The sequence below is a fragment of the Azolla caroliniana genome, unplaced genomic scaffold, assembly GCF_043228905.1.
Source record: "Azolla caroliniana isolate FFs.n. ecotype wild unplaced genomic scaffold, voAzoCaro1.0.p SCAF_22, whole genome shotgun sequence".
Classification (NCBI taxonomy): Eukaryota; Viridiplantae; Streptophyta; class Polypodiopsida; order Salviniales; family Salviniaceae; genus Azolla; species Azolla caroliniana.
The window spans coordinates 12,683,883-12,696,821 of NW_028230457.1; the positions used below are offsets into that span (position 1 = coordinate 12,683,883).

The 12,939-nt window shown below is 37.5% G+C and overlaps 1 protein-coding gene across 1 annotated transcript; it reads right to left on the reverse strand.

Annotated features, from left to right (window-relative positions):
* Nucleotides 1–1,908: 1,908 nt before the first annotated feature.
* Nucleotides 1,909–12,152, reverse strand: DUO3 (Homeodomain-like superfamily protein). Its single transcript, XM_087337185.1, has 9 exons — nt 9,214–12,152; nt 9,035–9,135; nt 8,452–8,660; nt 8,088–8,172; nt 4,907–4,963; nt 4,764–4,823; nt 4,509–4,667; nt 2,794–4,284; nt 1,909–2,643 (listed from the first exon to the last, which is right to left on the reverse strand). Exons 1-9 carry the CDS (start codon nt 12,119–12,121, stop codon nt 2,575–2,577), a joined length of 5,139 nt encoding a protein of 1,712 aa, XP_087193311.1. The 5' UTR covers nt 12,122–12,152; the 3' UTR covers nt 1,909–2,574.
* Nucleotides 12,153–12,939: the final 787 nt, after the last annotated feature.

A 12,939-nucleotide genomic window follows, 5' to 3' on the forward strand; every position in this document is an offset into this window, starting at 1 on the left:
GTTTACCAATACACATAAGCTTTTGGGCATCTTCTAATGTATTTGCAAAACACTTCTATTTATCACATGATGGATGCACCAAAGTTGCACACTTGGAAGAAATCGGAATAAGAGGTGTAGCAAGACGATATATGGAAGTGGATTCATGGGAATGATCCTAGTAGTATGTTTCAATTGGTTGTGTCTAGGTCAACATGGCATCATCTTAACCAAACGTACATAATGTATCATAATGATTTTCAACCAAAGATATCGGATATCACAACTTGTGGTTAAGTTAATTCGATCATTTGCCATCACTATTTGAATTTATTCCACAATCAATGAATTTATTTTCTCAAATATTACACAAGCTTGCAATAAGATTTAATTCATCTTTCGCTCAACAAGTCTTTAATAGATATATGACACAACTATTGGTCATGTTTGAAGCACATGCCCAAATTTTACGGTGTGGTGTTTGTCAAATATGCAAGGTTCTTGTGTTTTTGAAATTCAACATGTCTTCCTGAAGAGATAAAATATGAATAATGATCAATGTAATGCTTTGGTGACATATTGCCTTACAAATGAGGATATACATATTACAAGCTCAAAATATTTTATTTTATTCATTGCAAGAGCTTAAAATTCCAAATTATCAACAAGCATATGTGCATAGATTGAAACATTGAGCTCAAAGATAATAATTGTCACACTCAATACTTATGCATTACATCAATATCAAGCTAGATGTAAAGTCATGACAATAGATGGAGATGGAGATGTATATGAATCCACAAGTCATTGTCAAAAAGTGCGAACAATATTTTCCTTGGCTTTTTTCATTAGAATCATGTGGTTTAAATTATGGTCAACACGCTCATAGTGTTTTTTTAGCATAAAGTAAGAAGCGATGTATCTCATAATATTGTAGAAAAGATTGACAATGATTTTACGAAAGACATGGTGGCAATGACATCTCAGTCATCTAATAATAAAAGTCTTAACCAAGATGGATTAATAGAAAGCATCAAAATGCTTTTTCAACAAATTTGTAGTTCAAGTAATACATATATGCCTTAAGATTGAATCAATAATAATTTTGCCCAAGATTCATTTTCCTACATCCTACAGCCCATGGCAGCCTCTCCCTTCAATTTGGAGAATTTACAAGGTTTTTCCTAGGATCATTGCCAATAGGTTGCAAAAACACTTGTCGATGCTTGTGCACAAGGCTCAATAACATTGTGTGATATTTTGCATAATATTCTAACTTTACGAATGGCCATGGAATTAGTAAAGGAGATTACCCTAGAGTTAGTGATGATACAATTGCATTTGAAAAAAGCACATAATAATTGTAAATTAGTCCTTTGTAACAAATCTAATATGTATAATGGGATTTGTGTTAAAGGATGTCTTAATTTTACTTTGCGAAAACCATGGCCATTGTCAAAATACACAAGTATTGATGCATCACTAACAATCTATGGTCAAAAATCAGAGATTGTCTCATCTTTAAACAAGAGTAGCTTCAAAGCTTTGATACTCTGAACTTATCTTGTACAATATCTTTCACATCTACATCATGAAATTACCTGCTATACAACAATGAAATATTTAACACATTCATCGAGTACATTTCTTCGTAAGCTTATTCCCAGTGCCCCGCCTAGGTAAAGATCATGAGAACATATGTTATGTAAATGAAGTTGGAACACATGAAGTAACACATGCATACAAAATGTGACATCTAGGGTTTCCTTGGAACCGAACTTTATTACATCTACAATAATAAAAACTTCTCTTTACAGTTAAACAACTACAGTATACAATGCAAGTGCAGGTAGACATTTTTAAAAATAAGAAAACAGAGACTTTTCATCTGCATTTTGAGACAAGTTGCAGTGCTTTGAGGCATTCTAATACAGGCACAAATAGCATCCACTTTGTGAATCTTTTATTGCATCAAATCAATAACAAGACACAATTCAGTTTGAAACATAATTTCGGATTGTGAAAAGCAAGGGCCTTCGCTATATATATTACACCAAGACAGTCATCTCAATCTATGATTTTATCCTTCCAACATTTACCCTCCCACCAGTCTTTACAAATTTATGTATTCTCTTGCAAATCGTCAAGTATCAGATGTTTTTGATTGCCCCCTAATTTCACTCAAACACAATCAATGGTAAGATCAGCATTATATGTGCTAGTCTAGCACAGTATAAACATTCTCATATACTTGAGCTTATCACGCTTCCTTGATTTTCACAAGCATTACAACCGCCTTTATAAAACGAATATTGCATTTTTTAAGCCATCTCAACTAGCATAATTGAAAGTCAGAAAGGCTTCTCAAAATGATTCATTAGCTAAAGCATTAAATGCACATACCTGGGGGTATCAAATGCAAGAACCACCCATCACTGTGCAGAATTTTTCCACCTACTTGGAAATAAGCTGGCGTTATAATAAACGCTATCTTAGCTCCCATTCCTTTTCTCTTTCTCTTTTTCTTTCTCCTTCAAGTTGTCGTGCCAGATTATTCGATTTCTGCATTTAAAGCCTACTTCTCCGGCACTCCAATCATTCCACATCATCATCACTATCATCTGATCCGATCTCTTCTTCCTCAAATTCAATTACTTCATCTCCCTGCCATTTCACAATCACAGATGTTTCTAAAGTTCTCAAAGCCATTCAATTTTTAAATATTTTAAATATTTAATGAGATTTAATTTTTCTGTTGTTTTGGGGCTATCACATGAGAAGGCGAATATTTTGCAGAAGACCAAGATAAAATACCTTGTCAGTTGCATGTATCTCATTATCAGAGCTCTCTCTCTCAGAATCATCGATCTCTTCATATTCGAACTGCACACCTAAATCAGTGTCTTCTTCAGAATCACTAAGCTCTTCTTGTTCCATAATTATATTCTCTTCTTCACACGGCTGCACAAGTTGAGCATTCCCTTTCTGTCTCTCATGCAATGACCAAGACATATCACCATTGACATGATTCTTCTTTGGATCAGATAATTGAATCTCACTATTGCTTCTAGAGACAAGATCCTTCATTCGGAAATTATGTGTTTCTTGATCTTCGACAGCAGATGCGAAATCTCCTTGTCTATAAGAAACCTGAACTGCACGCCTTGGTTCTGGCCGAATAACAGAATCAGAAAGAACAGAGGGCCACTCTTGATGCCCACCACCAACATGGTTGTGGTATTGTATCATAGAACCTATCTGATGCACTGTATCTCGTATAGTCTGATGTACTGTATCACTTACAGTCTGATGTGCTGCATCTCTTACAGACTGATGCACTGTATCTCTTATAGTGTTTAGCAATCCTGATTGATAATCAGCATCCTCAAGAAGGAAAGGATGAAGTTCTGCAGCCACACTTTCTTTGGGGGCTGTCCTTGCAGAAAGAACACTTTTTCCTTTAGATGCACTAAGAAAGGGACGAAATCGAGGAACATCTTGTGGCAAAGCTTGTCCAGATACTACTTTATATACAGTTGTATTTTCGTTTTGTATTCCTGATTCAAATGTTCCTTTCATAAGGAGTGGATGCATCTTAGCTGTAGAAGGATCTATAGAAGACCTTCCACCAGTAGGACCTCCAAGTTCAGAAGAATCTCTAGATGTTCCATGAAGACAACTACTTCTTGACATTGACAATCCATGTTCAGAAACATAAGATCCACTCGTTAATGGATCTTGTCTTGGCCTCATCAATGACGTGTTTCTTACAATTTTTAGTTTGTGGATTTTAGTTCCACCTCCACAACTTCCATCTAGCGCATGCTTGTTGAATGTTGCTTGGGGTATGACACGAACACAAGGCGGAAGGTTCAATGAAGGTAAACCAGGAGCCAGTTTTACTGTCCTCCTGAATGGCTTATTAGTATTAGTCAAGGACACTTGATGTTTTCCTTTTGCAATCCTAGATGAAATTCCAGTTTCTAGGGGTCTTTCTCCTGACATGAAATGATTAGGTATGATGCCCGAACTTTTCATGTTAACTTGGGCACTACCATAATTTACATGTGAACATGTAGGATCAACTCCAATGTTTAGAGAAGAAGAACCAGAAATGCTTTGTGGAACTGGAAGAGTTGAAGTCATGGAACCAAGATTAGTTTTAGGTGCAGAAGAGCAACCTTCATTTGGATTACACTCTGTTAAGAAAGCTTCATGCAAGTAAACATCGGCTGATTCACCACCTGTTTCATCTCCACTATTCACTTCTCCTGTATCATCATCTTCATGTGCAATGTTGGACTTCTATAAAAAAAACGAAGATGTAATGCAGGATGTTTAGTTGTTTTCTACATCACAAATATAGATTATTTTTCTTGATCTGAAATCTTATGATAAATAGTGTAAAAGCATGCAAGTGTCCATTATCAACCCAAATAAAACAATGCATGTGTGTAGGGTTGTTCATAGAAAATGTGTATAGTTATTATTTGCAAACATGTGCACTCAATCTCATTGATATTACCGACCTTGTTTCGTCTATGCTTGGCTTTGGCTTCACTATTCAGGCTGTATGATTTTTGAATACCCAGGGCCGCTCGCCATAAACGAGAAAGAGTTGCTGGGTCCCTGTATGGAACACATTGCTCACATACTTTTGTCCAATCATTTTTAAAAACTTTGAGCCCCTGTGATAGTAAACATTTATTAACATGAAATTACAGATAAAAGGTAGCTATGGCTCAATGTCATAGATTGTAAGATTCATAATTATTCTTACTAACCTCTTCAATGAGTGCTTGCTCTTCCTTAGTTAGGGGAGAGCTTTTTAGTCTTCGCACTGCCTGCATGACAAACAAAGATAGCTTAGATGTTGCAGGTCTGGCATGCACCAAAAATATACATGTACACACTTGAAGTTTGTTACCTTAATAGAATTTTCTGGTGCCTTTGATGTACTCCTATTCTTTTGGCGAACAAAAATCTGTCGACTCATGACAAATAAGATTTATTTTAACTGGACTTTAAAACGCTGTACTCACAAGTATGAAAAACATAAGCACGTACTACTGCACAGATGCAGTTTTCCCATAACAAAAAGCATGAAATAGATCAACAAAATCTTATATAGCCTATTTTTTCTATAGCTTCAAGAAGCAAACTTGCAATGCACATACATAATTAATCTCCCCAGAAAAAAGAAAATAGTTTGTTCTATTGCCTGAATACAGAATATAGTGATGGATTGCATTCAATAAAAAAAAAGTTTTCATGTTTCATTTAACTTTACAGTCATCATCTTGGTTAGGTCTCCCGGGCTATGGTTTTTGGAGACAATATACCTCTCTTTCTATGAAAGATCAAAAAAGCATTTCCCTCACAATAAAAGAGTTCTCATTGGATATAATGATACCAAAAAAGTCCCAAAATATAATGAGAATCTGATTCATTTAATACATGTCCTGAAAATGTAAGTTGGGTAAGTGCACAAGTTGCCTGTCCTCATATGACATCACCTTATGAGGTACACTGCAGTGGCTAGGGTACCTATCCAATGTATTCATACACTCCTTGTACGAAATAAATAAAAGTTGGATCTAATAAGAAATAATGAAATAAGGTACTTATCCAATGTATTCATATCCTTGTATGAAACGAATAAGAAATAAAATGGTCCACAATCAAAACTATAAAAACAGCACGGCCAATGAGAAAACAGAATGATGATGATATGCAAAATGTCAACTGACTGGGAAAAATGAGTGATGCAACATAATTGATGGAAAACCCACCACAGTATCGAGAGTCGAAAAGCGTTGGAAGTCTATGTGCAAGCTCCTCTATAGCATCACATAGATTTTGTAAAATCTGAAAATTGCAATTGAGATCATAGAAGTGTTGAAGGTAGTGAATATTGACAATTTGCAAAAAAGGTGATTACATAAGGTTTGTTGGCTTAATCACGCTCGATTTTGTTGAGTTCAAATATCATGTGTGTGACCACACAAGTGATGGGTGCACATGTGCTATAAAGTCCACCTTATTAATAGTTAGAGAACAAGATGTAAAGATCTTACACAGTCAATAGATAAAACAGATGTGTATATGAGGAACGCTGGAGAAAGAGAGAAAGAAATCCAAAATGGCCTATAAGACCAAACAAGATATAACATTTTAAGACAGCGGAGCAAAATGCCTAGCCGAAGAAGCGGTGGCTAGACGGGAAGAACAGCCAAGGATTGGCCAAGAACATAGGTGCAAGGAGAGCCACGATGGAGGACAAATAGAGAGGTGGAGGTGGCCTCGAAGAAGTCAGTAGCCATGGTTCCAGAGACGACGCTGACTCTAATCTCCGACAAGGACACAATGCTGACTGGAAAACTACAAGAGGGACAGCCCTCCCAGGTCTCGGAAAAAGAGGTTCTCAGCTACCTGGACATCCCTCCAGCAGCACACAAAATGGCCGCCATATTACAATTTGGCACCTCATTCGAGCTGGTGGATTATCTAGCACGACAACAGATAGTGGCCACGGCCAAAATGGCGGAGGAGCACGAAGACCGGCAAATGATTAGGAGGGCCTTAGCGGTGCAGCGGTTGCTGGAGAACAAGGCAACCATCCAAGCCTTGGAACGGCAACTACGAGAGGCCCAACAGACATCACACGCAACCGGCACGGTTCAAGAACCAGCGCCCGACCATAGCCAGTTGCTGGAGGATCTTGAAGCACAGAGGGCAATAGCGGAAAAAGCCAAGTAGGTGACGGCAGCGGCCGAAACCGAGATCAATCGCTTACACGACAAACTGCGGACATCGGCGGTCCGAGAAGAGAACATCCGGTCCATTGGCAGGAAGGACGTAAAAGACTTAAAAGCGCAATACAAAAAATTAACCAAAGCACATCAAAAGCTTTTGGCGGATTTTGAGGACCAAGGGACGGTACTAGGCAAAGCGGAGGAGGTAATCAACAAACAACGGGAAAACTTGCAGAAACAGAGGCAACTGTTCAAAGTCTCACCTTTGAGTAACAATAAACCTAAATAAATAAATGTAACTACACAAAAAGGTAAATTGAAATAGACTAAGAAAGAATCTCATCATCTATGCATATAAGATTCTCAAATCAGATATATTATAATTTTTTTCTTTGAAATATCTCAAGCATAGGTTGATCTAGAATGGAGAGGTCTCCAAAGCGAGGGAACCACTGCAATGGTGGGAGATAATGACCTTTATTGATCAATGACAAGGGCGATGAGAAAGAATCATCGACCAAAAACAAATAAACTATATTCATAATGGGGGAGATTGTACAATGAATCAACAACTTACAAGAGGAGAGAAGGTTGCTTTATATGACACTAACTATCATAGAACCCTAACACACTCTCACACTCAATCACACAGCCTAGGTATTGAAGTTGCATTATGGCATCAAAATCAATCAAATATAACGGCATGTAAGGTATGCAAGTAAGGGCTAGTAGAGGATGAGTATCATTTGCTTGCTACATGCTCTGCATATAGTGCAATTCGTGAAAGCTATGATGATATATTAAGTGGGGGTGATGACTTGAATGTCACACTAAAGAGAACTCCTAGAAGGTTGAGCTCATATGTTTATGCCTTATTCACACATCAAAACTTGGGGCTTCAAAGTATGAATATCCCTTCTTAGGAAGGAGACACACATCAAGAAAACTTTTGTACTTAGGTACCATGGGTCAATATTGACCTCTCTATGGGCGCTAAAAATATCTGTCTATCTATCTCTCTTAAATACAAATTTACCTGGGAGACAGTTGATGTGTATTGTTGTGCTGGAATCATGTACATAGGTGATGATTATTTAAACATACTCTTGTCATAATGTTTATTGTATCAGTTTGGACATCCAGCCACTTAACTTCCTTTGTGAAATAATGAAACCCGGCATTCACCATGCTAAGTGAAGCATTCAACGCTACCTTTGCAGCCAATAGATGATGATCAAGGACAGGGTTAACCAATGCATAATGATCATTCTTTAAACAGACAACCACCGTGTTGATAAGCTTTCTTCATTAAGCATTTCATTACATTAAAAGCTGCAGGGTGAATTTGAGTACCTGATGAGTTGTCTTTGGAGGAAGGAGATTTTGTTGTATCTTTTCCCAATTTGTATTATATGACATTATTCCCATAGCCAAAAGTCTGCACGAATCATCATATGATCTCAGCAGCTATAAAATAACAGGAAAACTCTGAAATACTCCTATGTTTTTCTTTCTTTACAAAGGCCCAAAAGTTTCCATTTTTCCCCCATTGCCAAATCATCCCCTTTTTCTCTCTTTTGTGGATTGAATAAGGGCATTTGGGCGCATAAATAAAAACTTTGGGGGTTCCGAGAAATAAAGAAAACCCACAGGCATTTCAGAGTTTTTCAATAAAATAAATCTAATCAGTCATCATAAAATGCATCCATGAGCTCACTCGTCTTCTGCTTCTGAAAACAGTAACCGCTTTGCTAAAGCAGCAGGTGGTGGTTTATGGGGGAACATATCCGGATTAAACAAAGGTGTAAATCTACTGACAATCATAGAGATCTCACGAGGAACGAGAGCTATGCCATTTAGTTTTGTGTGATAGACAAGAGCACCTGCCATAGTCTTTTTAGGTTGATGGGGCTCCCAAGCAGAGATCTGTAAAAGAAATCCCAAATATCATAATTTATTTGCAATCAACATTCATGATAGAAAATTATAAATTTTCTAACACATTCGTACAAATTTATGGTATTTTCTCATTGTTTCCTATGTTTTCATGCAAACTCAAAGTTTTCATAGAGAAAAATTTCTCAAACACTGGTTGCAATAAAGAAGTTCGCATGTTGACTCTCGCACAAAACTTTTCTTTTGCTTTCTAGCCACTTTAATGAGTTTCTCATTTTGTATGAATGAGATATCACATAAACATTATGATTGTAATATTTCATAGGCCACTTTGGTCTCTATGGAGCCATGGATATAGCCTTCTTTCTTTCTTTCTTTTCGGTTCATCTTTTTCTACCTGTTACCTTAGCATCTTGAATTGCTGGCATTGGAAACAAGGGCTTCCGAGCAAGCTCTTTGCAATCATAGACACCTTGAACACGTTTTTGTTTGAAGACCTCCACAGCTGCCAAATACACCCATTTGATCAATATTCTGAACCTTCATTATAAGATCAGAATTATTCTCAAGATGAAAACCATACCCCTAGCCATATCAGCAATAAAGTCCTTCACAAGTGCAAGTGAAGGAACATCTATCAATGAGCGTATTGGTCGTTGATCGGCAGCATACTTTGATGAATTGGATTCAGTATATCTGCCATCAGAAACCGTCTTTCCATGATCAGAGGTGAAAGGATGAGGTTGTATAATGGATGTAGAGGCATGCACATGTGGTGGACATAAACAGACCTCAGGAAATGGTGGCTTTTTCCAAGACAATATTTGTTCTCTTGTCTCTACTAGTTGCACAAGAATTTTCTGGGTTTCAACAGCTATCTGTTGTCGTGAAGGGTCTAAAACTGTTAAAGACAAGACTTGCACTAATAGTTGAACATGCTCATGTAACAAGCTCTGCAATTGACCCCTCTGACAAGGAGTAAATCCATAAGATTTAGGCTTTCCACTGTTTAATCTCACATTCAAGAGTTTGTCAGTATCGATGGAAGCATCATTGAGAACTCCACAAGGCAGTAAAGGCCGAAGTGGTGTCTTAGCAGATCCTAATAGCCTTTCCCTATCATTTCTCTTCTCTTTTTTGTGCCCTGTTCCTGATTGTCGCTTTCGCTTCCGAACCTCCTCTTCACACCTCTCTTCATAATCACTCTCGAGAGCTTCTTCTAGCTCAATCTCAAAGTCATAATCATCTTCTTCATCTTCCTCTTCCTCTTCTTCTACTATTGCCTTCTTGCCACCACCTTCATTATTGACTCCTATCGCTTCCATTGAACAACCTTGAACTGCAGCAACAAACTTACGATACTCCTCTTCATCATCCACATTCTGAAAGTAGTCTTCCTCATCTGATTCCTGCAAGAACGTCTCTAGTTCATCCAATGACATGTCAGCCAGAGAATAGTGTGCTCTTGTCCTCCTACAGATTGCATCAGCAACCTGTTCTTCCTCATTCAAGTTCTCCTCCACTTTATTGCCCATGTCTAAAACTTCATTTCTAGAGGAGCCACTCAAGTTGGAGAGTGTTGTCAAATCCTTTGAATGGAGTGTATATGTCTCTTCTTCATGATTACTCTCTACGCAAACCCCTTCAACACCAGATTCCATTTGAAAATGACTGCCAACTCGAAAGGCTTTTGTTTTACAATTAAGATAGCTTTCTGTATCTTTTGAATCCTGCGAGATACAACCTATGGAGGAAGGTTTATCTGTATGATCATCAACATTGTTAACATCTTCTTCCTCTTCCATATAATTATCATTGATTTCCATATAATTATGCAGCTGTGCCTCCAAAAATCCTGATTCTTCATGTTTCATATGATTTTGAACACCTTCAGACTCATTTTCGTCCTCTAGATCCTCACTTTCTGAACTCAATCCGGAAGATGCTTCAGGAGAAGGTGAGTGTAGCAAAAATGGGTTAAAATCTACGTCTTCTTCATCCTCGTCCTCATCCTTATCCTCAGTATCCGTTTCCTCTTTGCCATCAAGATCTAAACTTTCCAAGTTCTGAATTTGTATACCACTAACTTTATCACTTCTAATACTTGAAACACTGGTACTTCCACATGCATTAATTGAATCTTGATCTGTTTGATGCAATCCTACACTTGCACAAACATTCTTCCTTTCCATTGATTTGGGAACATCTTCTGTATGTTTAGGTGTATTAATATTACTTGTATGTACCTCTTCTGGCCCCTCCTGCATGAGACATGTGTCAGACAAAATATTTTGAGGTTCATCTCTTCTTTCTACAACTCCACATATTGGTTTAATTCCACATATTTTGAGGTTACTTTGCTGAAGTACTCCTGAGTTTTCTAGAATAATTGTCTCCTCCATTGATCTACTTATAACATCTTCTCTGTGTTTCAATGTATTAAAATCTCTTTCGCTCATCTCTTTTGTTGAAAGAAAATTATTCCCTTCCATTGATCTACTATTAACACCTTCTCTATGTTTGAATGTGTGAAAATCTATTTCACATACTGTTTCTGTCACAAAGACATTATCCTTCTCCATTGTAACATCTTCTTTTTGTGTAGATGTGTCAGTATCTCTTTCACATGCATCATTTATTGCAGTGACATCATTCCTCTTCATTGTAGCATCTTCTCTATTTTTAAATCTGTTCATTTTACATACCTCTTCTGTTGCAAGAACATTATTCCTTTCCATTCCAACATCTTTTCTATGTGTTGATACATCAGAATCTTGTTCACATGCATCTGCTGTTGTATGAACATAATTTCTCTTCACAGTAACATCTTCTCTATGTTTAAATGCATTTAATTCCGGTTCACATACATCTTTTGGTCCACGAACGTCATCCTTATCCAGAATAATATCTTCTCCATGTGTAAATGCATTCGATTCTCTTTCACATAAATCCTCTGATGCAAGGACATTGTTCCCTTCCACTGTAACATCTTTTCTATGTTTGAATGCATTAAAATCTCTTTCGCATATGTCCACTGTCACAACAACATCCTTCGTTCTACCTTTAACAACTTCGCTATGTTTAGATGTGTTAATATCTCTTTCACATACATCCTTTGCATTTTCCATTGATCTAGCATGAACAATTTCTGTGCATTCTACTGCTTTAAACACAGTTTCAGATGCCTCTTTCTCCAGTGCGTAGCATATGTCATTTGACGCAGGATTTTGATCTCTAACATCATCACCATCCTCGTATTCTCTTTCCAAAATTCTTTCACATGTTTTTTGTTCGATTTCCATACACGAGTTTGTGAAAAGGTCAGTTTTCCACGGGGTTTCGGCAATTGCCTCACCGTTTCCTTCTTCAGGCATCAAAACCGAATTAATCATGGAAGCTAACGCATACTTCTTACCATCTCCGTCACCGTCGTCATCAGCTTCTTCGGCATCTTCGTTATTCTGCGTCTGCTTCGGCGAAGCTTTCTCCATCGCTTCTCATTCTCTGAATCAGAGAGACGAAACAGACAAGTGCTAGTTTTGGATATTTCCTGAACTACCCCTCCTACGTACTCGTTTTTTTTTATCGCGAATGCCCCTACTCTCTCGTGTTTTCTATATATTACCAAAATTATGCCCCTACTTATGTACTTGTTATGGAATGGCCCTCCTTACTTGTTTTGGAATATATTACCAAAATATACCCCTCCTTACTTGTTTTGGAGTATATTACCAAAATTATGCCCCCTCCTTACTTGTTTTGGAGTATATTACCAAATTTATGCCCCCTCCTTACTTGTTTTGGAGTATATTACCAAAGTTATACCCCTCCTTACTTGTTCCGGATATATTCCACAGATGATCCCCCCCTCCTTTGTGTTGGACATCTCCCAAAAACTATCCTTGCTTTTTCATGAAGTACTCGAACATACCCCCCTCCCTCCTTCCTAGACAACATTTTATCAGTAATTTCCGCTCTTGCAATAATACTTGATTTAGTACAATTATGGTGTGCCACGATAATGCGCTAAGAATTATGGATATTCTGGCATATACCTAGCAAAGCTACAAGTGGATATTCCAGTGTTTTTCCCCCCTGTGCATTTCCTCTCTCAGATTCTCGGGCAATTGCTCTCTAGTAGTACTAGGTTTTGAGGGATGTTTTGGTAATGGTTTGAAATTATGCATATCAAGATAGATACCCAACAATGTTGTAGGTGGGTATTTTCTCAGTCAATTGCTCTCTAGTAGTACTAGGTTTTGAGGGATGTTTTGGTAATAGTTTGAAATTATGCATATCAAGATAGATA